Source organism: Emys orbicularis, chromosome 2 (genome assembly GCF_028017835.1).
Source record: "Emys orbicularis isolate rEmyOrb1 chromosome 2, rEmyOrb1.hap1, whole genome shotgun sequence".
NCBI lineage: Eukaryota > Metazoa > Chordata > Testudines > Emydidae > Emys > Emys orbicularis.
The window spans coordinates 79,459,382-79,487,117 of record NC_088684.1 but is presented as its reverse complement, the minus strand read 5'-3'; the positions used below and the strand labels follow the sequence as shown (position 1 = coordinate 79,487,117).

General features: G+C 44.7%; 1 protein-coding gene across 1 annotated transcript in view; it reads right to left on the bottom strand.

Annotated features, from left to right (window-relative positions):
- Positions 1-24,855, bottom strand: part of CDH2 (cadherin 2) — a 199,117-nt gene extending 174,262 nt beyond the window's left edge. Inside the window, exon 1 of the mRNA XM_065398312.1 lies at positions 24,720-24,855. Within this exon, the coding sequence (XP_065254384.1) occupies positions 24,720-24,855 (136 nt within the window). The remainder of the gene's footprint in view (positions 1-24,719) is intronic.
- Between the last annotated feature and the right edge of the window lie 2,881 nt (positions 24,856-27,736).

The following is a 27,736-nucleotide window of genomic DNA, read 5'->3' as shown; positions in this document are numbered from 1 at the left end:
AAAACCCCAAGGGGAGGCAGAATTCTAATGCTTAACAAAACCTGTGTTATGCATTTTCAATTAAATAAAGTCATAGCTTGAGCCATGGCAAGATCTGGGTCATATCAAGTTCAGCTCAGAAGTATTAAAAATCATTGCTGGGTTTAAAAGATAATATCTCCCAGAAAAACAATCTGAACTAAAAGTATGAAATTTTATGATCAATATTGAAATTTGTTTTCCTCCCCTTACTGTCTGGGCCAAATCAAGAAGGAAAGGGAGATTATAAGGCGTATTGTTGTAATTTACAGGGTTTTTTCTGTGACTAGCACAGTCCAGAAGACCACCTCGAGCAGAATATAATATTAACTGTATATTCATCCACAAGAGGAGATTACTGAAAAATTTACCTTTTAATACAGATAGCAATTGCACGCAATGTTACCAATACAAAGCCTTCTGACTTTAAGGGGAGTTTTAAAGCCTGGAACAGGGGCAACACTTTGAAAATTTACATCTAAGGCTATATCTTCACTGCAGCATTAACCCAACCTCTTATCTGGGCTTTAGCCCAGCTCCCTCTACCATCCTCCCTTCCCCTCCCCCCCCAAAAAAACACTTTTTACCAGGGTTTGGAAGTGCTTTAAAAGCCCTGGCTAGCTTATCCAGATGGGGGCATAGGTCAGAGCCCAGGTTACACTTTAACTCAGACTAGAACCCAACCACTTGGCACAGAGGATGCATGCTAAGTCACTCAAATGCTGACAGTCTGACTCCACTTTTTCTATTCCTGCCCCCAAAGATAGACAAGTTCTCCCACAATTGAACAAAGCATGGAACATCTCAGCACAAAGAACAGGATATGCCCCCAAACACACATAGGTGAGGGAAGAAAAGGTGGAGACACAGTAATGCAGGTAGGGCTTTACACCCAAGCTAAGCTAACCTCGGTTATAGTTAGTTACCCTAACTATATAGGTAGTTTCTAATCAAGTCTATTTTCTGGTTTCCATGCATTATGGAAAGTTGCAATGTAAGACACAGCAAACAACTGGGTAGTTCAGCTCTTTCTTCTTGATAATTGCACATTAATTTGCAATTGTGGCCAGACATAATGTTACATTTGGGCCCCAATCCTGCAAACACTTATGTATGTGCTTAACTTCAAACAAGTGTGCAGTCCCATTAAAGTCAATGAGTGAAATCCTGGCCCCACTGAAGTAAATGAGAGTTTTGCCATTACCTTTAATGCCGGCCAAGATTTCACCCTGTGGGACTACTCATAAATGTAAACCTAAACTTATGTGTAATTCTTTGCAAGATCGTGGCATTGTTTTCCACTGTTGGCTTGAATGGGTGGAAGAAATGTTCCTTTCATTCAAGTTTTTATTTTTGTAAGCTCAACACTTCCAAATTCAGCTTCAGAGCAACCTCTTCATGGTCATTCAGTTGGCTGTATTTAAAATGCTCCTGATTTGGTTTCATTAAAAGTTCTTCATATCTAATCTGGTGTTGTACCCCATTAAGCCAGGGGATTTCAAATGAGAAATTGTTGATTCTTAAACCAACAGTTATGTTTTCTTTAAAACACTTACTTTACCCCAAATGACAAAAATCTGCTTTTCCACCCATTCCTATTGTAAAATGAATTGCAAGGCAAAAAGAAAGTTGTTGTCATTGACTACTGCTTTTCAGTTCATAAAAAACTCCAAACACCATTTTCTTGCTTTTGCCCCCCACATACCAGGTCCTTACTTCACTCTCTTTGCTAGAGCACAAGTGCATTGTTGGAGTACCTGATGTAACATGAGGCTGTTGAAGTTGCAGCTCTCCTTTCGTACAACTGGGAGAGCAGGGGATATAGTTAAACTTCTAAAATATTTGATCCACCAAAGAGGCCAAGGGTTTCCATTAAGCATAGAGAACAAAGATCCCAATATTTCAATTTTTAAAAGAAACTAAAAGAAACTAAAAAACTTTGGAAAAGTTTGAGGCCATCTTTATATATCTTTAAAAAATGTAAAAGGACAAAACTACTATTTTGAATTGTGCTCCACAGTTTATTTTAAAAGGAAAACACACACACTTCCTAAATCTGATTTGCCATTATGTATAATGCCGCTCCTTACAAAATTTTTTGCTGTTAACGTATCTAAAATCTACTTTCAGGGCCGTCCTCAGGCATATGCGGCATACGCGGCTGCGTAGGGCACCCGAAAATTTGAGGCACCACCCTCACTGGCTGCAGGGCGGACTCCAATCTGGCCCCTCCCCCCCTCCCTGACCTGAACCCCTGGCCCCTCCCCTCTGCCCATTCACTCCTCAGTCAGCCGGCTGAGGGCTCCAGCTTGGGCGGGGCCAGGAGCCAAAGTCTGCATGTGAGTGAGCAGGGGGAGCCAGGCCAGGTGGCAGGGGGCAGGGCAAGGCTGGGAACAGACCGGGGGGATACCCAGAGGCTGGGAAGCGGGGGGAGGGAGCCAAGCTCAGGGGGGTAGAGCCAGGCACAGGACTTCAGGGAGCGGGGGGGGGCAGAGGAGGAACTGGGATGGGAAGGGAAAAGAGCAAAAGAGCGGGGCGGGGGGTCTTTGTCTGGCTCAGTGAGCGAGCAGGGAACGCGCTAGGGCCTCCTCGGGAGCAGGCTGGTGGTCCCGGGGGAGAGCAGCTGTTCCGAGCAGCCCCACACTGTACCTGCACCTCTCCCCTCTTCTGCCCACGTGCCCTGCCCAGCAGGCAACTCCCTGCAATTTCTCTCCTAGTCTCCTTTTCACTCCGCCTCCCTCTTCTCTGAAGTTTAAGCCCAGATGCCGAGGATCCGTCACCTTTTCCTCTCCTTCCTTCCCCAGCAGGGATCAGCAGCAGACGGGTGCTGGGAGTAGGGAGAGGCACACACACAACCAGGCTGGGGAGGAAGGAAAGTTAAAGGAAAATAAAATAAGGTGGCGTTTGCTTTTCCTGCCCATTCACAATATTCGGGTGTCAACAGGAGGAAACGGACACTAAAAGAAAAGGAGGAGGGGGATGTACCTGGAGCAGAAAAGCAGCAATCAGGGCTGCAGAATGCAAGGGAGGGAGTGACCACTAGCTGGGAAGGAGGATGGACTCGCACTTGACAAGGTTGGAATAGCTGAAAACTTTTTATTTAAAGAAGGGGACATTTTTTTTTTCCTTGTGGATCCAAATATCTCAAGGGCTGTCTCTCAAGCTGGTAGCATTTTGAACACGGGAGAGTTCTAAACAGTGCAGAGTTGAGTGGGATTTTAAAGGTCCCTTCAAGAATGCAGCACCTTCTTCCTCACCTTTGGGAAAAACCTTTAAAAACTGCCTTAAGTAATCCAAAACAAGAGCCACTGTTTAAATGAGACTTGGCTGGTTATGGCTCCAGCCCCACTGTTGAAGCATTGTTGAAACTGCGTGCTGAGTTATACCCAGTACAATCCCACTGAGCCGTGTGGCAACCAGGTGTGTAAATCAAGGCAGAAAAAAAAAGACTGGTGCCTGAATATAATTCCTTTTCTTTTTAAACTGCACATCCCAAGCACCTCTTTACTTTTCAGGATTAGAGGGAAATCCTCTATTTTAGGGAGAATGAAAGGCCATTTGGGAGTTGGCCCAGAGCGGTGGCAGGCAAAGGACCTGGATGAGGGACTCAGCCATTGGTATCAGCTATTTCTTTTTTGTCATTCAAATGGATTTTGGGTCATGGCTGACATCCCAGCCATCATGTAAAACACTTCCCTGTGGCTTTTTGAGGTGCACACAGAGGTATCTTACTGCCAAGTCCCTATCCTAGGAGAGGAAAGATCGGGAGGGGAGGGAGAAGGCTGCAGGGTGATCTCCCACCTCCGTGCAGCCAGTGGCCTATGCTTGCCACTGCCATGCTGGAGCCTCCACATTTAATTATTGACAAAATTTGCAGAATTTAAAAATATTGTGCACAGAATTTAACTTTTTGGTGCTGAATTCCCTCAGGAATATGGGGTGCTGGGCAGTTGGGGGGGGGGCTGTGAGAGGGGCACTAGGCAGTTTGGGGGGCTGTGGGTGGGAGATCGCTGGGCATAGGGATCAGAGATGGAGATCTCTGGATGAGGGGCCACTGGGGGCTGCTGGGCATAAGGGGGTTGGGGGGCAGTGTGGCAGGGCATGTTGGCAGCGTGGGGTTGGGGGCGCCGGTGGGAGGGAAGTGCAGGGGTTAGGAGGGAAGGCGGCACAATTAGACTGTTTTTAATAAAGTGCATGTGGCAAGTTTTCCAATACTGTAAGCTTGTTTGTGTTGCAAAGAGCAAGTCGAGCATAGGGGCATCAATTTAATAATACTGCATAGGGCCCCATAAATCCTAAGGACAGCCCTGTCTTTTTATTGACCTTCAGGGCCTACTTCTTTTCCCTAGCTGCCAGGGATTGGTGGGATATCATAAGATCTGAACTATGTTAAGCTGCTGGGTGATGATTATATATTATTGGGAAAAAGTGGAGTCCCTGGAGGAGTTTGTACAAATGTATTTTTTAAATATGTCAAGTCACGCCTAGAGGAAAGGATAAACATTGCTTTTATGAGTGTGTTTATAAATCAAATCCATAAATATTGACTGAAACAAAACAATAATTTAAGCAAAATGTTCAAAAGACTTGGCAGTGATGGACCTGCCATTTTGGAAGCTGCAAACCCTGTTCTCATAAATCATTTATGAAAATTGAAAGCCTACATTTTCTCTCCTCACTCAGGCCAAACCAAACTCCCATGGACTTAAGTAAAAATTGCAGGATCAGACCCAATTGTTAATCATAAAGATTAGGGTGTTGTCTTGTGAACTGGTAAAAGAATTGCAAAGAGAAGTTGAGTAATCCTGATACCCAGACCAAAACTGATCCCTCTCAAATCAGTAACAAACTAAAAACTCTTTCAGTAGCTGGTTTTGATACAATATACGCTTTCCTTGAATTGATCCATATTTAAGGACGCTGCCCCTTCCTCCTACATTCCCTCAAGATCAACCCTCTAAGGAGGCCGATATTTAATCAGTCAATTAACGAGGGCTACGCTGAGGCAGAGGGGGATAGTTGAAATTTAGTTTATTATAATAATAATAATAATTTTAAAGCAAAAAAGGTATCCCTTTCACACACACCTCCTTTCATCTGTGACTTATCTTCTTGCATCCTACACATACACACACGAGTAATCTCACCCTGAGTTCAACGGGACTACGTGCGTATAAGTAAGAATACTATCTTTTCCTCCTAAAATTAAGTTAAAGACATCTTTGCAGGACAGGGGCACACAAGTTGGGGAAAGGATCATGATTTTTATACATTTGTTGAGAACAATGACACCTCCTCTATCCTAATCAGGTGCCCTGTGCACTCATGAAACTGTAAGAATGAGTTTTTAAATGGATATAATATTGGGTTTCTTTAGTAAAGGGTTTCTTTTTTAAAAAGGAAGTGTAACTAAAAACATGTTACTATAAGGCATGTCAGAGAAGTTATTTAACACCCCTGCCCTCCACTCCCTCACCTCCCAAAAAAAGGAAATGAATCTAAGGCTGAACTCTGGGCTGATTAACTAGCCTTACAGGGACAAATTGATATGCAGTACACTTTGGGAGTTGTCCAATATGACAGTACTACTTTTAGGCTCCAGTCCTGCAAACTTTTATGCACATACTTATCTTTACATCTGTGCATAATCCCACTGGGACTACTCACATACACAAAGTTAAGCACGTGTAAAAGTCTTTACTGAATTGGGGACTTCAATATTCAATCAATATATATTTTAATTTTTAACATAAGAAGGGAGGAGGACAAAGACATACCAGTAGGAAGATATACATTCCATGATATATTTCTCAAAATTATAAATAAAAGAACAAAGCATGAAAATATAGCATTATTCAGAAAAATGTATAAAAAAGCCTTTGATGTTGTACTTTTGTAAAGTTAACTGATTGGTTTAAAATCACCTCCCAGTTTTGCTATTGACCTTTCAGTTATTCAAAATACTGTTGTATGTAGACATTCTACTGCACTCCTCATTCACTATATAAACTCGAAAAAAATCATGTGGTACTTAAAAGACTATACCACACATGGGGGGATAATTCATTTTCACAAATGAGGAGTGCATACAAACAATCACAAGATGAGAAAAGAAGCAGAGTATGAGTCACTTATGTATGATCTCTAGTGAGTAAAAATAACTTTACTCCCAACTTCCTCAAGCTATTCTTACATTTATACAGTACGTTTTTACAGCTTGCATTTAAATAATTTTTAAATAATTTAAGAACTCTATAAGTTTCACTTGCTCTGGAAAAATCACCTGTATTAAGATGGGACCTGATGTGGCTCCCAATGAAGTTACTGGGAGTTTGCCATTGACTTGAGTAGTAGCCAGATGAAACCAATGAAGAGGAGAAGCTAAACTTTTGGATATACATATCCTGTGCCAAATTAATTGCAGTTTTAAAATAAGGCCACTTCACTAAGTTCCCAAACGTATTTTATATTGTTTATTCTGACATCTTAAGCTGAATTTATTTATTGGCTTGTATTTCAAAATCGCACCAGAGCAAGTTATGTGTATGGGGGGGGGGGGAAGCAATGGGGGCTGAAGGAAAAGAGGAGGGAGGCTTTATAAACAAACAGATTTAAAATGTATGGTTTATTTATATAAACTTACTTTAAACTTCCTGAACATATATAATATAAACATAATATACAATGCTAATGTAACTCTATCATCTTAACAGCAAAACAAATGAACTGGGTTCATAAAGTACAAAGTAATTTATGTGTGTCAAAACCCAGTTATTTTATCTCAAAGAAGTAAGTTTCAGACTTAAAGATGATCTGATATATTCTAAAATAAATGAAAAAAGCTGCAAAAGATCCCAAATCATTTCACAAAACACATCTTTTAATGGTATCTGCCATTTTAATAATAGGAGTAAGACAATGTAAAAAGAAAAGAGTTCCTTCTTTTACTTTTCTGCATTTTCCTAGGAAGTGTGGATGACATCACTAACACCTAGACCATACAATGACTGTAGCTCCTTTGGTGGTTATAGGTTTTAGTGATCCAGGAGAAAATAAAATCTTGAAATCAGATCTTACCAGGTTAAAAGTTTTCCACATACCCTTTAAAAGTGGATGTACTTGGAATAGTAATAATAATGTTTTGCACCTACATAGACTCTTCCACTGAAAATCATGAAAGTCTACACATGGCAAGTATTCTACTAATGATTCAGGTCTCCATGAGTTTTTAAATAATATTTAAAAAATGCTTTCTGTTCACTTTCAAAGGAACATGGTGAAGATGAAGTCTAGTCAGTTTAAAAAAAAAAAAAGAGTTAAAAGTAGTTACTGGTATTCCTCCTGCCCCTGAATCCTCAACCCTGTGTCTCTGATTATACAATCACATTTTGACCATGTTCTTTTAATACATTTTTAGTGAAGTAATATTTGTGAAATATACCAAACATAGTATTGGAGATTGAAGCCCTTCACAAAAAAAAAAAAAGAGAGACAAAAAAAACCAACCACCAAAAAACCACAACACACACAACAGCAATAGCCGCTACCTCAACCACCCTACCAATCTGCCTTAAACCTGACCTAAAGAGACCACTGCTAGAGGTAAGAGGGTAGTTCAATCCACACAGGAATTCAATCATTTGGTTCTCGCTGACGCTGCTAGCAGGGATGTCACTTAGGGTGGTGGTTTTGCCACATGGATAAATTTACTACCGAAATGTAATAAAACCAGTACAGTCTTCAAACAGTATTAACTTTCATTCTGTCATTCTAAGTTAAGTTCAAACCAGCAACTTAGGAGTAAAAGGCTCCATAGCACATTATTACTTATCTATTTTTTCTAACATGTCCATCACCATAGTCTGAGCACCATCCAATCATCTTTCATAGATTAAAAATTACTGTCCCCCTTCTGAGTACTTAATTGCTATTCCCCTTCCCAACAAATGTTTGAAGGGTAGACACATTTCTGTCAACAGCACCACTCACTCACTTTATTTCTTCAATTCTACGTCCAGCTTTCCTGTTTCTATTTCAATTTTGTCCTTATCCCCAGTTTAAGCACCAATGGTAGCAGTTGATGTTTTCATAGATTTGAAGGCCAGAAGTGACCATCTAATCTGCCCTCTTGTATTAGCCATAGAACTTCCCCAAAATAATAGAGCATATCTTTTAGAATAACAGCCAATCTTAATTTAAAAACAGTCACCAATGGAGACTTCACCACAACCCTTGACAATGGTTAATTTCTCTCACTGTTAAAAATGTACGCCTTATTTCCAGTCTTAATTTGTCTAGCTTCAACTTCCAACCCCTAAAACATGTTATCTGATAGACAGAAGAGCCCATTTTTAAATATTTGTTTCCCATGTAGGTCCTTATAGACAATAATCAAGTCACCCCTTAACCTTCTCTTTGTTAAGCCAAATAGATTGAGCACTTTGAGTCTATCACTATAAGGCATGCTTTCTAATCCTTTAATAATTCTCATGGCTCTTCTCTGAACCCACTCCAATTTATCAACATCCTTCTTGAATTGTGGACACCAGAACTGGACAGAGTATTCCAGCAGTGATCACACCTGTGCCAAATATAGAGGTAAAATAATTTCTCTACTCCTACTCGAGATTCCCCTGTTTATGCATGCAAGGATCACATTAGCTCTTTTGGTCACAGCATCATACTAAGAAATCTTGTTCAGCTGATTATCTACCAAACCCCCGCAAAAAAATTTTCCAGCGTCTCTGCTTCCCAGAATAGAGTTCCCCATTGTGTAAGTATGTCCTACATTCCTTTTTCCTAGATGTATATATCTACATTTAGCCATATTAAAACACAAATTATCTGTTTGTGCCCAGTTTACCAAGCCATCCAGATTGCTCTGTATCAATGACCTGTCCTCTTCGTTATTTACCACAACCACCCCACGATTTCTTATAGTAAAACAAATCTCTCCTTTTGCCTTCTCTTCCCTTCCCTTCCCACCCCACCCCCCGCTTTGATGTTAAGCTTTTGCATAGCAGCTACAGAATCATGTTAAAATAGTTCATCACCAGAGACTAAGGGCCAGTTTCTAATCTCAAATGTTCTGCATATGTTGCTGAAAAACTGAGTTTAGTATCTGCTCTTAAATCCCACCTTTCTCAAACATAAACTGAAGTTACAAAGGTCTAACTCCTGATATTTTTCCAGTTCTAATGATCTTTCAAATAACTCAATTGTGACTGTTTCACTACACCACTAACAAATGATGAAGTCATCAATAACTTGTGGGAATGTGTCTTCAATACAACAAAGATTTGAAATGATGAAATAAACAAATTAACAGCAAATAGGAAGCTTGGACATTTTAGAACAATCTCTCACTAATTAACTTCTATTTACCAAAAGCAGTCAATATTGAAAGAAGTTATAATGCATCTGTGAATTGTAAGTTTTTTCTTAGCAGTACATAAGAAAAAAATCTGTTAAAATAAAAGACTGGTTTCCAGATATGGGGTTATAAAACTGATTTCATACCTAAGTTCCAACTTTGTTATACCCTATTAAAAACAGCCCTAACCTGAATTAGTAGATACCCAAACAAGGGGGAAATTGGATTTCCCCACCGTAACTGATGCTGAGTGATACACAAAAGCAATTAGGCTAGTTCCTGTCCTTAATTCATAGTTTGTGTTTTAATTTAAAAATCAGTCCTGCGTGAAAAGATGGTGGAATAATAGCCTACTGCAGAATTCATGATTTAAAGATTTACTAAGTGATATGGTGTATAAACAGAAGCAGAAAGGCACTTACAAGAAAGGCCACACAAAAACACCCATAAAGAAGCTGCAGGTAGGCTCTGCCAAGTTAATAACACAGAAACAACCGCCATCCATACTCCCCCACTACACACAAACTCAGATAACAAAACCAACCTTTTTAGTGACATATCAAAACAAGTTTCTGAGAAGGGCAGCAGTTTCATATGGAAGGAACCTTGGCGCCCAGTCAGACACTTTTCTGTCACGAGAGAAACTAACATCCTCTTAAGCTAGAGAGAAAATCCCCCAGCTGTTTAGAATCAATGTTTCAGCACCTCCTATGCAGGGTGCAGCCATCAAACCATGGTAAAGGGGTAGAGAATGTGGGGGAGGAGGCAGAAAAAAGTGACTGGAAACAGAGGAGGGGGGAAGTGAGAGGGGAGCTATCTGAAAAACAAGGAGGGATTTTAGTTCACTTCAGTGTCACGAAGCAAGGGAGAGACGATGTAATCCAGGCTCTGCACCATGGACAGTGACTCTGCTGCTGCTGCTACCGCCTCCGCCTCCTTCTACCCAGCCACCAGCCCCTGCAGGACCAGGGGGAGGCCAGCCACAGCTACCAGCCTGTTCCACTCAGCATACACACACTGTCCTGCTAGTGATACCTCCTTCTCCTCGTACCCACACACTGCGCTCCCCTCCCCCAGAGAGCCAGAAATGCCCCAACCATAAATACCATTAAGGGGGATGATCTGTGCCATCTGTCCCTCAGATTTACTGCCCTCTCTGCCCCTTGCACCCAGCTTCACACTCAACTCATAGCAATGCCAACAACCCAGATAATGACATTCATCCCACACACCCCACCTAGGAGCACTCTCAATCTCCTACCCTAGAAAGGACAAGTAACCCCACCCCACCCCAAGAACCCCCATTTCTAACTCTGATGCGCACCCAACCACCAGAAACACAACATCCTACCCCTAGCCAGCAGCACCCAAACCCCTTATCGAGGAGGACATACAGTGGGGATACCCATCCCAGAATTTAGGGACCTAGTCACCCACTGATCACCCTATCCCAGGTACGAACTCCTCCCTCGACCTCCAAAGGATATTTCCCCCTCCTCCAACTCAACATACACATACACACACAGAGGAGTCCCATCCCAAAGACACTCACCCACTCTAGGGACATCTAAACTTGCCCCCCCCCCCCACACACACACACACACAAACACAGGCTGCACAGACCCCAATCCCAGGGGCACCAGCCCACCCTAAGGCTACTCAGCTCAACCCTTGCTCCAGAGCCACTCCCCCTCACACTGAACGGACCCCTACCCCAGGGACACCCTGCCAGACGCCAGACACTCCCCGGCCTCCCAGGCACTAGGGTCCCCTCCCGGGAGAGGGGGCAGGGATGTAATACACATTCAGACTGAGGAGCTGTCCCAATGGAAATTCCCCGTTAGTAGTAGCGGGGGCAGGCGAGGCTGCCAGGCGGAGGAGGCGGCTGATTAAATTCTTCCCGGGAAAGGATTAGCGGGCACATGGCTGGGGGAGGCGGCGGCGGCTCTGCCTGCTCCTCCTTAGCGGAGCCCAGGGGGCGATCCCCGGAGACCCCTCCCCAAAGCCGGAGCTCCAGCAGACGGGCTGCGGGGCGCAGTGCCCCCTACCGATAGCACCTCGGGGGTGGCGCCCCGAAACGGGCTGGGGTCCCAACCCGAAGTCCGTCCCCTGCCTCCCTACTAGCCGGTCCACCAAGCAAAAGGCGAACCAGCTCCTAGCCCAGCCCAAGCACAATGAGACCCCCGCTATTGCCCTTCCCCCCAGCCCTCCCAACCCCAGGGGAGGCCCCGCTATTGCCCTCCCTCCCCAGCCCTACCAACCCCACGGGACCCTCGCTATTGTCCTCCCTCCCCAGCCCTACCAACCCCAGGGGAACCCCGCTATTGTCCTCCCTCCCCAGCCCTACCAACCCCAGGGGAACCCCGCTATTGCCTTCCCCCCCCCGAGTCATCCCAACCCCAGGGGACCCCGCAATTGCCCCCAGCCCTACCACCAAGCACAATGGGACCCCCCGCTATTGCTCTCCCTCCCCCCAGGTCCCAGGCAGAGCGGACCCCCTCTCCCAAGCAGCAAGGCACCTGCTCTCGCTCTCGGAAGTACTAGCCACCAGCTCCCATCCCTTCCTCATGGGGCACCAGCTCCTCCGCCGTCCCTGCCCGAGGCGGGGGTATCACGGGGATGGGGCACTGGCACCAGCTCCGCCCTACCAGCCCGAGGCTCGGGCACCGGCTCGCATCTCCCCAACCCTTTTTTTTTTTTTTTTTTTTTTTTGCCCCTCGGCTCGCCTCGGCCCCAGCCGTTCAAAGCAGCCACCTGCTCCCTGCAGCCCCCTGCCGGGGCAGAGGAGACAGACCCAGCCTGCGGGGCAGCGCAGAGACACCCTCCGTGTCCCCCTCGTCCCCGCTCCCCTTCTCCGGCATCGCCGCGAGCAGGGGAACAAAGCCACAACCCCGACCCCTCTTCGCCTTTACCTGCTGCAGGGCCGCCAGCAGCAGCAGCAGCGGCGGCAGCAGGCTCCGCTGCGGCGCTCCCGCTATCCGGCACATGGAGGCGGGGTGGGTGGCGGGAGGGAGCGGCGGCCACCAGCGGTCTCGGGATGCCGAGCAAGTGCGGGGATCGGCGGAGCAGGGGCGGCTGCGGGCGCTGTCTGCCCCCCCTTGGGCTGGCGCCGAGCCCGTGGCGCTACTGCGGGGGCTGCTCTAGCTGGCTCCTGTGCAGGGTGCAGCGGGGAGGCGACGGAGGATGGGTTAAACTCGGCACCGGGTCAAACGGCTGCTCCTCTGCTTCCCCCCGTCCTTGGTGCAGGGAGAGAAGGGGATGGGCTGGTGGAGGAGGAGGAGGAGGATGGGCAAACAAAAGGCAGGGGGACGAGTAGTGCCGCTGCCGGGTCTGGCTCCTCAGCGGCTCCTTTGCTGCCTTCCCTGCTCCTAGAGAGCGTCCTCCTCGGCTGAGTTCAGGGCAGGCAGGTCCCCTCGCAGTGGGCAGCCCACTGTGCACCGGCAGCCCCGCCGCTGCTCCCGCTCTGCTGCATGCTCCGCTCCCGAGTCTCTCTCCCCGTCACTTTCTCACTCCTCCCCTCCCCCGAGCAGCTCCGCACACAAACCCCTCCGCTCGCACAATGATAACAATGCCAGGCGGAGCAGCCGCTGCCTCTCTCCCGGCGTGCGCGTGTGTGTGTGTATACGCCTTCCCTGCGCCTGGCAGCTTCTCCTCCCTGGCTCTCCCTGCCGGCCGCACGGCCAATGGGAACCCAACTACCCGCAGCAGCTCAGCCCTGCCCCGCCAGGCATCATCCGCCCACAGGGTGGGCAGCAGCTCCCGCCCAAGAGAAGAGGGTTTTCTGCAGCCAGAGGGGAGTCACTGGGGGTGTCTGTGAATTGTTTGCAAATGTAGGTTGAGCTCTTCTAAGCCGGGGGAGGGGAAAATTCCCCGACACCCTGAGGATACCGCGACCAGACAACAAACAAATAATAACAATTAGCCCGGAACTTGGTCTGTAATTAGGAAAAAACACAGAGTGAGGAAAGGGCTGCGGGAGGGGGGGGGTGAGAAATCGCCCCCCTCTCCCGCCTCGCCAGGGAAACGAACGTGCAAAAGAAACAAACAAACTCCAGGCGCCGGTAGGAAGCGCCGAGCGTGTCCATTGTCTGATGCAAGGCGATCGCGCCGAGCCACCTGCTGGGGAGGGGGGGTCGGCGCTTGGCGGCTTTGGCTTGACACCTCTCCCGCCATCGCCAAGCCGTGCTTTGAACAGCCCCTTAGGAAGTTGCGGTCACTGTTTGTTACTTGGTTAGCGAGTTCCGTTTGTTTGTAAATTAGCGGCCTAATTTATCTGCAAATGTTTCCAAAGGCTGGAGCCAGGGTGACCCGATAGCAAGGGTGAAAAATGGGGGGGGGGGGTGTATAGGCACCTATAGCAGACAAAGCCCCGAATATCAGGACCAGGCGTCGGCAACACCACGTGGTGCAAGGGACACTTGACAAAATTACTGTACTTAGTGACGGACTGGGGGGGGGGGGGTTATGTCATTTAGTCATTTAATTTTTTGAAAAATTACCACGGACCTCAACATTTTTACCACGGACACGTTGCTGACCCCTGATCCGCACGTCTGATCACCCTAGGTGGGGTTGAGCTCCAGCCTGTGGGTCCAAAAAAGGTCAGCAGGCATAACGGAAACGAGGAGGGTTGCTGAGTGAACAGTTACAGCAGCAAGTATCAGTGCTGGGTCATTTGCTGCGCTGGCAAGGATTCCCCCTCACCCACAGGTCACTGAGCAAAGTTGTTTTGTGTCCATGCATCAGAGCTCCCATCCTGGGACATAGGAAGGGGAGGATTTATAGGTGTTAGACCCCTAGACTCTCTCACAAGCAGCAGATACAAAATGGTGCGTTCCTTATTTTAAAGCATCTCATTTTACAGTTGAACTTTCAAGAAAAAAAATCTTTGTTTTGCTGGTTGATTTGGAAATAATAATGCAAACTGCCATGCAGCGATGTTGAGAGGAAGGCTTGTATGTATCTTTATATTTAGTTAGTGATGGGGAGGGGAGAATCTACAAACTAGTGCAATGTTGATTTCATTAGCTTCAGCCTTCAAAATACCAATCATTTCTGAGTTATGATGCAGCTCTTTACCCAGCCCAGAGAGAGAAAGAAGCCCTCTCCGCTGTACTCTCCTCACCTTAAACCCTGCCTATATGCATCCAATTAAGTGTGGTATAGCCCACGAAAGCTTATGCTCAAATAAATTTGTTAGTCTCTAAGGTGCCACAAGTACTCCTATTCTTTTTGCGGATACAGACTAACACGGCTGCTACTCTGAAAGCTGCCTATATGGGCCATGGGAAGCCATACTCCTTTTTCTCCCTCTCCTTTCATGCCACACCTTGTCCCAGCCCCACACCCTATTACAAAAGCTGGGATGTAGAGGCTTACTGTTGTGCTAAGCAGTTCCTTGCCACGGGGGGAGCCTTCTTAGGGTATATCTATACATTCAGGGCTGCAGCGTCGCAGCTGTACCGCACAGCTGTGCCACTGGGTCCGGTGAAGACAATGCCAATTGGAGAGAGCCCTCCTGTTGGCATTAAAAAACCACCTCCGTGAGCGGCATAAGCTATGTTGGCGGGAGAAGCTCTCCCGCTGATGTTAGCGCTGTGCACATGAACACTTATGTTGGTGTAATTCATGTCAACAACCCCCCCCCCCCCAGCGACATAAGTTTTGCCGACATAGGCTGTAGTGTAGACATAGCCTTAGTCTACAAGTATATCTTTACTACCAAAAAAGTATGTTTACAGTGAGATATCAGGCATGAGTTCACAGACGTGTAGATTTTCAGGCCAGAAGGGACCACCGTGATCATCTAGTCTGACCTTCTGCACATCACAGGCCACAGAAACTCACCCACCCATTCCTGTAATTGGCCCATAATGTATCTCTTAATCAGCTGTCTTGATGTAAAATCCTAGTGGATTATATATTGGAGCTCGTTATGTCACCAGAGTAGTATTAAGGGGTCTTAGCAGAAAGGAGAATCAGCCCCAATGTTTTGCAAAACAACTTTGTGACTTTTTAAAAGGCTGTGGTCCATGGGCCCCTAACGTTATATGTTGTCACAAACAGCTGGGATTAATTTCTTTAAGAACTATAAATAATAGAAATTGCAAAGGCCAATAATGAGGATTATTAGAAATTCAGCCCATGACTCATTGAAAGTAACCCTGAGCTGCACTGCTGCTGTTTGGAACATGGGATAGGGATAGAAGAATGAGTTTACCGAGTTTGCACTTGAGCGAACATGGTGTTGGATTCAGGTAGCAATATCAATTTTTATCTTTTCCCCAGGCTTCCTTGGTCTAAGGATATTTCTGTCTTATCTATATTTCATTTGTTAAATAATATAGTGAGGATAAAGTGTGACTTTTTATGGGTAATAGATTTGTATTTGTATTTTCTATGCAAGTAGACATGATTATTAATATTTGCATAATTATTTTATTTATTGAGAATTATTTTCATTTATCTAAAGCTTTAGATGTTTTACAAAATGCAAAGCATACAATATAAACGATCTCTATATATGTAAAATAAACAGAATGTCCAATAAGATAATAAAATAATAATTACCCAGCATCTAATCAGCCCTGGCCCTTCATATCTCTCAGCACATCCATTTCCAAAATGTTTGGAAAATAATAGCAGTGTGTCTGGAAGGTTACCACATGCAGGGTCTGGCTGACACTTTTCATGGTGCTGTTGCTGCCATTAAATTACTTAACAGAAAAAGTCATACTATGAAATAAAAATTGCTTTCACAAAACCTTTCTATTCAGTCCTTCAGCCTTCAACAAGCTGCTGGCAAAGGATCGGATTCTTCCCTCATTGACACCATTGCAACTAAGATAAGTATCTGGCCCATGGCATTTTCCCACTGCTGGAGATGCTCCTACAGCAATGCAGTTCATGTTTTTCCAAACCCACCTGCTCAAGAGCACATTTTAATCTAGCTATTTTAAGGTGAATGTCATGCTTATGAAAGGTGCCAGGATCACCACCACTGATGACTCTTGTCCTCTATCCACCGAACATGCAGTGGTGGAGCAAGCTTTCCTACATCACTCTGCCAGTGCAATCGAGCTCAACTTTGATCTCAGGAGGCACCTGTATCATTGAAAAGTTAGTTCAGTCTATGTTAAATCTGCAACAAAGGTGCTAACCATTTGTCACCAGAGTTTCTGTGAAATGGGCACTGGGAACCGAACTAAGACCACCAAACCTTTTCATGTAGGTCACCCAACAGCCAGCAGATGGTGGCAGAGGTGATGTGTGGATGGTGGAAGGGGGAGGATGCAGGGTCACGTCCCCCTCCTCCCCCGATTTCTGTTAAGGTGGGAATCGGGCTGAACGTGGGTGAGAGGGACATGCCTGGGAAAGGCACTGGCACCTAGCATCCCACTAAGCCCCATTAGGAGGTGCCTGGAGCAGGGAAGAGAGACTGGGCTGGTAGCAAAGCTCTGCCAGAGTGGGCGCAGGGAAGCCCGCTGAGTCCTATCCCTTCCTTGCCCACAGTTACCAATGCTCGGCAGTACAGTGTCCGAGCCCGCTCCAGCACATGCCGTGCCCAACGGGGAAGCGATGGGAGAAGTAAGTGGGGAAGGAGCTATGAGGGAGTGGAGCAAGGTGGTGCCATCTTGAAGTGGGTGTGGGAGGTGCGCGGGGGGGAGTGGGAAGCAGCTCTATAAATCAAAACTCCTTTGTCTCTTGTGTGCCTGCCCTGAACCCTGCTGCATATCACCAGAACCTTTAAATTGTGCCCCCCCCACCCCCATCAATAGTTATGCGTCGCGTTTGGATGGCAGTAACTTCCAGGGTGGATTGATTTAAATCAAAGTGATTTAAATCACTGATTTTAATAATGATTTAAATAACCAAGCAGGAAACCTTGATTTAAATTATTGATTTTAATCTTGTTTTGCATCTGTGCTTTTTAGTTATTTCCTAAAGGAAAGTTGATTCTCATTTGCTGATAACCATTAAAATGTTGATTTGCAAATAAATCCAGCCTTTGTACTAAATTTGATATTTCCCTTAGCTAACCAGGAGGATACATTATATTTAGACACATTTAAGTAATTATATAGCTTACTACACATTTATTCAGATTCTTAGTTTTTATTGTTTTTATTATGTTAGCAAATGGTGAATGACTCATTTCTTATTTATTAGATGATTTTTTTTTACTCATGATTTTTATTCATAGAATGGAAGAGGAAAACAAGCGTTTCTCCTTTTTCAGTTCTTAGTTGGTTTCTCAGCTTTGAATGAGTTGGTCACTGGAATGAAGAAAATATTCTCTCTCTGTACCTGCAGAAGAAGCTACTGCTATCAAAAGCTGATTAGGTACCTTACCCCAGATCTTCAAAGTGAAGTCAATGGGAATTAGGCACCTAAATAACTTGGAGGATCTGGGCCTTCAACAACAAACTCTGGTTTCAGGTGCTTAGCCAGTGACTTCCTCCAGTTCAGTGGTTGGACTTCCTTTAAAACTTTGGCCGCAAGCAGGTACTGCTTAATATTTTTATTTAATTTAAATTATTTTAATAAATTATAGTAAGTTTAGGTCTTAATATAGATAGTCAATTTCAAATTTAACTTTAAGTAGCTTTATTTTTAAAAATAAAAATGTATGTAATTTACATTAAAAATTGATTTAAATGTAAAAGAACAATTTGAATTAAATTGTTGATTTTAATTCATCCTGGTAACTTCCGGTCTACATTTGAACTGGTAACCTAATGCTAAAAAGCTTCATGCTATAACCAATTCACTGTTTACATTTAATTTTTTTTTTTTTGAAGTAGCACAAGGATAATGGACATAACTTAGTTCAACCTAGAAAAACTCACAGGGTTTCAGAAAACCCACATTAAAATCCCATGGGAAAACTAATTAATAGATTCTCCAGTCCCTCACCTCTTTGCTCTGTGAGCACACACAACTCTAGTTATTGAGGTTATCACAGTCTAAGTGGAAAAACATGGTAGTGGTAGCTCCTTGCTAGGTTATGGACAGGCAGTACAGCACAGGGACCTAACCTTGCTTCCAAGGGTTATACTTTAAATAATATAAAGAATATTAACAAAACAAACTTTCTGGGAAGTAAAGAATCATGCTATAGAAACTGGCCAGGAAAGATGCCTATAGCATCTATTGGACTTCTCTTTCCCCGGTGGCAGTGTGCTTTCACTGCTTCCCCGGCAAGTGCCCAGAGTGTGTAGAGAAGGAGGTAGCTTGAGTGGAGCACAGAGGGGCAAAATGGGAGGTGGGACGGACGCATTAGTCCTTTTGGATGCAATACTGAAAATAAATTTGTACTTTCATATTTCTCAGACATGAAGTGTTAGAATCATTCACAGACCTTCAGGTCCAAAGACCACTATCAATACAAATAGTAGTTCTACTCTCTAGATACTTTATAAACTCATAGACTAAGGCCAAAAGGATCATCTAATCCAACCTCCTGCACATCGCAGGCCACAGAACCTCACTCACCCAGTCCTGCAATAGGCCCATAGTCTCTGGCTGAGTTATTGAAGTCCTTCAAATCTTGATGTATAGACTTCAAGTTGCAGAGAATCCACCATTTACTCTAGTTAAAACCAGCAAGTGACCTGTGCCCTATGATGCCTTCTTTTGAAATGGTGATAATTGTATTTTCTATAGAGGAAACTGGGAGATGAAGAGTACAAAGCTGCCCAGCATTATGAAATGATTTATATGCTGTTTATGTCCTCCTATATTTCAAAGAAAGAAACACAATTACATGAGTTCTAGATCATAAACTGTGTTCCCAAAATTGCAGATTTAAAAAAAAGAGACCAGAAGCGGTTTCAAGGGTCTGGTCCAGTGGTGCTAGAAGTTTAGAGCATTCAGAAATGTTGTAAGATGTGGATTCATGATTCACAGGAATTGCTTTTATTGACAACTAAGGTTAATTATAGTGGTGCTCCTCTTCAAAGCCTTGCAATTTGGCTGTAAAAATTCACTCCAGGTTAAAATTTGATACACTGTGGAAAATCCATCGCAGCAATAGTCTCCATACTTTCAGAAAAATCTGTTTGATGATTAAAAAAGATCTTTTCCTGGTGTTGACTGCTTTTTTATATTTGTAGGACTTCAAAATGGCTTTGTTCTTTGAAATGACATTTTGGAGACTTTTTTGTTGTGTTGTGCAAATAATGCAAGTTTAAAATAGCCCTAAATGCTGTATGTATTTACATGAGCAGGTCAGCAATCTGCATTTCATTAAATCTTTAAAACCTTATTTAGTGCGGCGGAATATTCCTGTGGTTAAATAAGACATTTGGGAGCTTGAGGATGTGGGTTTCATCCTGGCTGTGCCATAGACTTCCTGTTTAAAACTGGGCGACACCCTTAGGGATAACAACGTATTGGCCTATGTACCTAGGCAGGGATGTAACTGGGAGTAAGACACCTGATCCCCATCCCTTCGCCCCCCCTCCCACACACACACACACACCTGTGTGGCCCCTCCACATGTTAAGATCATTTAGGAACCTTACTATGGATTTAGGTGCTTAATTTTAGGGTCTGATTTTTGAAAAACTTGACTCTGTATTTGCTTCTTGTTTGCCTTTTGTTTAGGAGTGTGAACTGTAGTGAGATATGCTTGAATAGCTTCTGAAATGATGCTAGGGATTTTAATTCCTTAACACTTATTTTAAGGTTCTTTCTAATTAGGGCCCATGTGCTAAAAAAAAAAAAAATCCCATTTCTAAAGTGTCACGTTGAAATTTTTGATAGATTTTTAAGCCCAGAAGGGATCATTATAATCATCTAGTCTGACCTCCTGAAGAACACAGGCCATCAAATTGCACTCAGCAATTCCTGTATTAAGCCCAATAACTTGTGGTTTAGCTAGAGCATATTTTAAGAAAGATGTCCAAGCTTGATTTAAAGTGATGGAGAATCCACCACAACTCTTGCTTAGTTGTTCCAATGCTTTAGTTATTTTCATGGTCAAAAAAACCCTGTGCCTTTTTACTTGATTGCTTCCCATGAAGATATTGAATTTGGTTATTGTGTGGTCATTATTACTTCACAGGTCAATTACAGTCACATCTTGAACAAAATCCTGTGTCAAGACTAAGTCTAGAGTTGTTTATGAAAAATGGTGAGAATAATGCTTACCTATTTCACGGGTTGTTGTGAGGCGTTAGTTATTAATGTTTGTAAATCGCTTTGTGCTCACAGGACAGAAGATGTTATATAGTATAGTAAATATAAAGTATTATTATTTATCTAATAACTGAACGTTAGACTGAGACTTGGGCTACACACCATGCAAAGGTGAGTAAGAACCGCCATTTCCTGAAATTCTTCAGTGAACTATCTGGACCTTATATTTCACCACACAGGGATAAATAAATCCTGCACACATACATATTGCTGAGTGATGGGGAGCGAACAGGGAATGGATGGAGCACTTGCTTCACATAGCCCTGCTGCCCTGAAGTACTACCCAGCACAATTGAACTGATGTGGGGAGTGTCAATTTGCCATTCGTATAGGGCTACAGCAAATTACTATTCCACCTGGTCAAGGGGGAAGGAGGGAGAGTACTGAGTCTCTGAGAGGTGTGTGAGGCACAGTGCCTCAGTTTACCTTACTTACCACCCTTTGCTGAGAGCTGTGCCTAAAACAAACAATCCATATTTAAATATGGCTAAATGTAAATGTTTACATCTAAGAACAAAGACTGTAGGCCATACTTACAGGATGAGAGACTATACAGTAACTCCTCACTTAAAGTCGTCCCGGTTAACATTGTTTTGTTGTTATGTTGCTGATCAATTAGGGAACATGCTCATTTAAAGTTGTGTAATGCTCCCTTCTAACGTTGTTTGGCAGCCGCCTGCTTTGTCTACTGCTTGCAGGAAGAGCAGCCCGTTGCAGCTAGCTGCTGGGGGCTTGGAACCAGGGTGGACCGGCAGCCCCCTATCAATCAGCTCCCAGCTCCCCTAAGTTCCCTGTGAAGCAGCTGCCTGCAGTTCAGCTATGTCCCTCCCCCCACTGCCATGTGCTGCTCCTGCCCTCTGCCTTGGAGCTGCTCCCCGAGACTCCTGCTTGCTGTGCTGGGGGGAGGGAAGGAAGAGGGGGGCTAATGTCAGGGTGTCCCCCTCCCCCCTGCTCCTGCACCCCGCTTACCCCATCTTCCATAGAGCAGGGCTCAGGATGGAGGGAGCTTGCAGCAGCTGCGGTCTCAGCAAGCTGATCTAATTAACAAGGCAGTGTACTTAAGGGAAATGCGCATATCTCCCACCATTCCTGATGCCTTGCAGAGTGAGAGAGTTAACCCGAGAGGGCTCAGCCAATTAGACTCATAGACTCATAGACTTTAAGGTCAGAAGGGACCATTATGATCATCTAGTCTGATGATCCACAAAAGCTGACCCCCCCCCCCCTCCTGGAATAATTCTCTCCCTTGACTCAGCTGTTGAAGTCCCCAAATCATGATTTAAAGACTTCAAGTCGCAGAGAATCCTCCAGCCAGCGACCCCTGCCCCATGCTGCGGAGGAAGGCGAAAAACCTCCAGGGCCTCTGCCAATCTACCCTGGAGGAAAATTCCTTCCCGACCCCAAATATGGCGATCAGCTGAACCCCGAGCATGCGGGCAAAATTCTCCAGCCAGACCCGCATTGACCATTGATACTAGTTACCAGCGATGGCAAGTTATTGACCTATTGACTAAAATCACATTATCCCATCAAACCATCCCCTCCATAAACTTATCAAGCTTAATCTTAAAGCCAGAGAGGTCTTTCGCCCCCACTGTTTCCCTTGGAAGGCTGTTCCAGAACTTCACCCCTCTGACGGTTAGAAACGGTCGTCTAATTTCAAGCCTAAACTTCACGACGGCCAGTTTATATCCATTTGTTCTCGTGTCCACATTAGTACTGAGCTGAAATAATTCCTCTCCCTCCCTGGTATTAATCCCTCTGATATATTTAAAGAGAGCAATCATGTCCCCCCTCAGCCTTCTTTTGGTTAGGGTAAACAAACCGAGCTCCTCGAGTCTCCTTTCATACGACAGGTTTTCCATTCCTCGGATCATCCTAGTGGCCCTTCTCTGTACCCGTTCCAGTTTGAGTTCATCCTTTTTAAACATGGGAGACCAGAACTGCACACAGTACTCCAAATGAGGTCTCACCAGTGCCTTGTATAACGGAAGCAGCACCTCCTTATCCCTACTAGAAATACCTCGCCTAATGCATCCCAAGATCGCATTAGCTTTTTTCACAGCCACGTCACATTGCCGACTCATAGTCATCCTGTGATCAACCAGTACTCCGAGGTCCTTCTCCTCCTCCGTTACTTCTAACCGGTGCGTCCCCAGCTTATAACTAAAATTCTTGTTAGTCATCCCTAAATGCATCACCTTACACTTGTCACTATTAAATTTCATCCTATTACTATTACTCCAGTTTACAAGGTCATCCAAGTCTCCCTGCAGGATATCCCGATCCTTCTCCGAATTGGCAATACCTCCCAACTTTGTGTCATCCGCAAACTTTATCAGCCCACTCCTACATTCGGTTCCGAGGTCAGTAATAAATAGATTAAATAAAATCGGACCCAAAACCGAACCTTGAGGAACTCCACTGGTCACCTCCCTCCAACCTGACAGTTCACCTTTCAGTACAACCCGCTGCAGTCTCCCCTTTAACCAGTTCTTTATCCACTTCTGGATTTTCATATCGATCCCCATCCTTTCCAATTTAACCAATAATTCCTCATGCGGTACCGTATCAAATGCTTTACTGAAATCGAGGTATATTAGATCCACCGCATTTCCTTTATCTAAAAAATCTGTTACTTTCTCAAAGAAGGAGATCAGGTTGGTTTGGCACGATCTGCCTTTCGTAAAACCATGTTGTAATTTGTCCCAATTGCCATTGACCTCAAAGTCCTTAACTACTTTCTCCTTCAAAATTTTTTCCAAGACCTTGCATATTACAGATGTTAAACTAACAGGCCTGTAGTTACCCGGGTCACTTTTTTTCCCCTTCTTGAAAATAGGAACTACATTAGCTATTCTCCAGTCCAACGGTACCACCCCCGAGTTTACAGATTCATTAAAAATTATCGCTAATGGGCTTGCAATTTCTCGCGCCAGTTCCTTTAATATTCTCGGATGAAGATCATCCGGTCCGCCCGATTTAGTCCCGTTAAGCTGTTCGAGCTTGGCTTCTACCTCGGATATGGTAATGTCAACCCCCCCTCCTTTATTCCCCTCTGTCATGCTGCCTCTATTCATAAGCCCTTCATTAGCCTCATTAAAGACCGATGCAAAATATTCGTTTAGATATTGTGCCATGCCTAGATTATCCTTAATCTCCACTCCATCTACAGTCTTCAGCGGTCCCACTTCTTCTTTCTTTGTTTTCTTCCTATTTATATGGCTATAAAACCTCTTACTATTGGTTTTAATTCCCCTCGCAAGGTCCAACTCTACATGGCTTTTGGCCTTTCTCACTCCATCTCTACATGCTCTGACCTCAGTAAGGTAGGTTTCTTTGCTGATCCCTCCCTTCTTCCACTCTTTGTACGCTTTCTGTTTTTTCTTAATCACCCCTCTGAGACGCTCGCTCATCCAGCTCGGTCTAAATCTCCTGCCTATGAACCGTTTTCCCTTTCTCGGGATACAGGCCTCAGACAGCTCCTGCAACTTCAACTTGAAATAATCCCAGGCGCCTTCCGCCTTTAGATCTATAAATATGTTAGTCCAATCCACTCCCCTAACCAGTCACTTTAATTTACTAAAGTTAGCCCTTTTGAAATCGTAAACCCTAGTCTCCGATTTAATTCTGTTAATCCTTCCATTTAGTTTAAACCGAATTAGCTCATGATCACTCGAGCCAAGGTTGTCCCCTACAACCATTTCCTCAATGAGGTCCTCACTACTCACCAAAACCAAATCTAAAATGGCATCCCCCCTCGTCGGTTCAGCAACTACTTGATGAAGGAATTCATCAGCTAGCACGTCTAGGAAAATCTGAGCCCTATTATTGTTACTAGCATTTCTTCCCCAATCTATATCCGGGAAGTTAAAGTCTCCCATGATTACACAGTTCCTATTAGTATTTACTTCCCTAAAAACATTAAATAGTTCTCTGTCCATATCCAGGGTAGATCCCGGCGGTCTATAGCACACCCCAAGCACTATCCCAGGGGAGGCTCTAGTAGTTTTTTTACCCAATGTGAGTATTGCCCAGACAGACTCCGTCTTATCCCTTCCATCACTTATTATTTCTTTACAGTTTACCTCATTATTGACATACAATGCTACTCCCCCACCTTTACCTTTGTTCCGGTCGTTCCTAAACAGCACATACCCCTCCATACCTGTACTCCAGTCATGACTATCGTTCCACCACATTTCGGTTATTCCTACGATATCCGGTTTCATTTCTCGGACCAGGAGCTCCAATTCCTCCATTTTGTTACCTAGGCTTCTCGCATTGGTGTATAAACATCTTAATTTATGCCGTTTAGCCTCTCTCACATTAGTTATCCAATTTGGTACGGACACCGTACCGCCAGTATGACCTATTAGTCTAGTATCCATCCCCCCCCTCCTCCTTATGTCCAATCTCTTCCCCCCGGCTATATCCGTTCTTATCTCGTCACCCTCCTTCTCAATGTGGTAATCTGGCGTGGAGATTAACTGGACTTCTCCCAACCGTCTCCCCCAAATTCCTAGTTTAAAGCTCTTTTGATGAGATGAGCCAGCCTCCCACCCAGAAGTCTATTTCCTTCCCTACTTAGGTGAAGTCCATCCCGTGAGAACAGTTGTCTGTCCCCGAAAGCCTCCCAGTGGCCAAAGCCCTCCTTATAGCACCATTCCCTTAGCCAACTATTTATCATCACAATCCTGTCAGCCCTTTGCTGCCCTTCTCTAGGAACAGGCAGAATCCCACTGAAGATTATCTGAGCCTCGATTTCCTTAAGCGTCCTCCCCAGCCTGGCATAATCTCCCTTGATTCTCTCTAGCGAGAACCTAGCCGTGTCATTCGTTCCTACGTGAAGGATGATCAAGGGATTCTTACCTGCTCCTTTTAGAATCCTTTTCAACCGCAGGTCCACATCCCGTATCTTAGCGCCCGGTAGACAGCACACCCTTCTGTTCTCTGGGTCCGCCCTGGTCACAGGCCTGTCTAACCTCCTCAGTAAGGAGTCCCCAATCACATAAACCTGCCTTTGCCTGGTGACAGTGCGATCTACTAATCTATCCCCTGTTCCCTCTAGTCGCAACCCCTGTCCGTTCCTATTTTCCCTTATAATCCCCCTCATGCCATCCTGTGTTCTCCCGGGGCCCAGATTTGGTGCTATCTCCATCAACTCCTCCTCTCTTTCTATGGGACTAGCCGCTCTTCTCTTCTTCCTCACCCTCCCACCTTCAGTTACCACCTGCTGCACCCCTTCCTCGTTATCCAAACACCCAAACCTGTTCCTGAGCTCTATTTCTCCTTCACTGGCCCTCCTTTTCCTTGGCCTGCTTCTCACGGTCACATGCTTCCACTGCCCTTGTTCTCCCCTCGGCATTCCCCCCTCACAGGCATTAGCCCCTACTTCCACCTGTACCCCTGAGCATCCCCCTTCAGCCACTCCTTGCCTTTGCTCCATTAGCTGCTCGAACCCCCTTCTAAACTCTACCAGGGTATCTACCTGCATCTCCAAACCTCGGATCTTTTCTTCTAGCAGCTCTATTAGGCGGCACTTCATGCAGACATACCTCTGTTCAGGCACCCCCTCAAGGACCATGTACATACCGCAGCTGCCACATGCAATCATCTGCATTGTGTCCCCCGCTGCTTGGCTCATGGCTGCTGTAGTCTCTGCCCACTGCACCTGGTGAAACAGAGCACACGGGACACCGGGCCCTCCTACCTCCCCTTCCAACTCCCCCTGTAAACTCCCACTCAAACTCCCCTGTTAGCAGCCCTGTTTGCCGGCTCTTGTGCTAGTTCATCATTTAGCAGTAAGGGAAATATCCCACCCTCTGACTCCTCCACCTCAACCAAGCTTCACAATCATCATCACTGTGTACCAGTATTAAATTGTTTGTTTAAAACTTATACTGTGTGTGTGTGTGTGTGTGTGTGTGTGTGTGTGTGTGTGTGTGTGTGTGTGTGTGTATATAGATATAGATATAGATATAGTCTTTTGTCTGGTGAAAAAAATTTCCCTGGAACCTAACCCCCTCATTTACATTAATTCTTATGGGGAAATTGGATTCGCTTAACATCATTTCACTTAAAGTCACATTTTTCAGGAACATAACTACAACGTTAAGTGAGGAGTTACTGTATTCTGGAAAGCAGAGACTCTGAAAAAGATTTGGGAGTCAGGGTGGATAATCAACTGATAATCCATGAGCTCACAGTGTGATGCTTTGGCAAAAGGGCTACTGTGATCCTGGGATGTATAAAGAGGGGAATCTCAAGTTGGAGTAGAGACATTATTTTATCTCCATATTTGGCACAGGTGTGAATGCTGCTGGAATACTGTGTCCAGTTCTGGTGTCCACAATTCAAGAAGGGTGTTGATAAATTGGAGAGGGTTCAGAGAAGAGCCATGAGAATGATTAAAGGATTTGAAAACATGTGGTATAGTGTTAAACTCAAAGAACTCAATCTATTTCATTTAACAAAGAGAAAATTAAGGGGTGACTTGAGTGCAGTCTATAAGTACCTACACGGGGAACAAATATTTAATAATGGGCTCATCAATCTAGCAGAGAAAGGTATAACACGAGCCAATGTCTGGAAGCTGAAGCTAGACAAATTCAGACTGGAAATAAAGCATATATTTTTGAAAGTGAGGGTAAGTAACCATTGAAACAATTTACCAAAGGTTGTACTGGAGTCTCCATCACTGACACTTTTAAAATCAAGATTGGATGTTTTCCCAAAAAATATGCTCTAGGAATTATTTTAGGGAAAGTTCTATGGCCTGTGTTATACAGCAGGTCACATTAAATGATCACAGTGGTCCCTTCTGGTCTTGGAATCTATGAAAGAAAGGCATAATCTATTCTCAAATAAGTATCTAAGGAATCTGTTTTATTAAGTATTATGGGCCTTTCCCTCCACTCTTTTTTCCTACTTTTAAATTTCACAGCAAAATTGTGACAAACTCACAAGCACATGGAAACTGGACTGATTGTGGGGGGAGGGAAGGAGAGGAGTCAATTGTACCAGGCTCTGAGTTCAGCGACCCCCACCCCCAAAATGTCTATAACATCTGTGTAAACAAAGTGAAATGGGAGGGGGTAGGGCCCTAATGATCATGATGTAACAGCCCCAAATTTCTCTCAA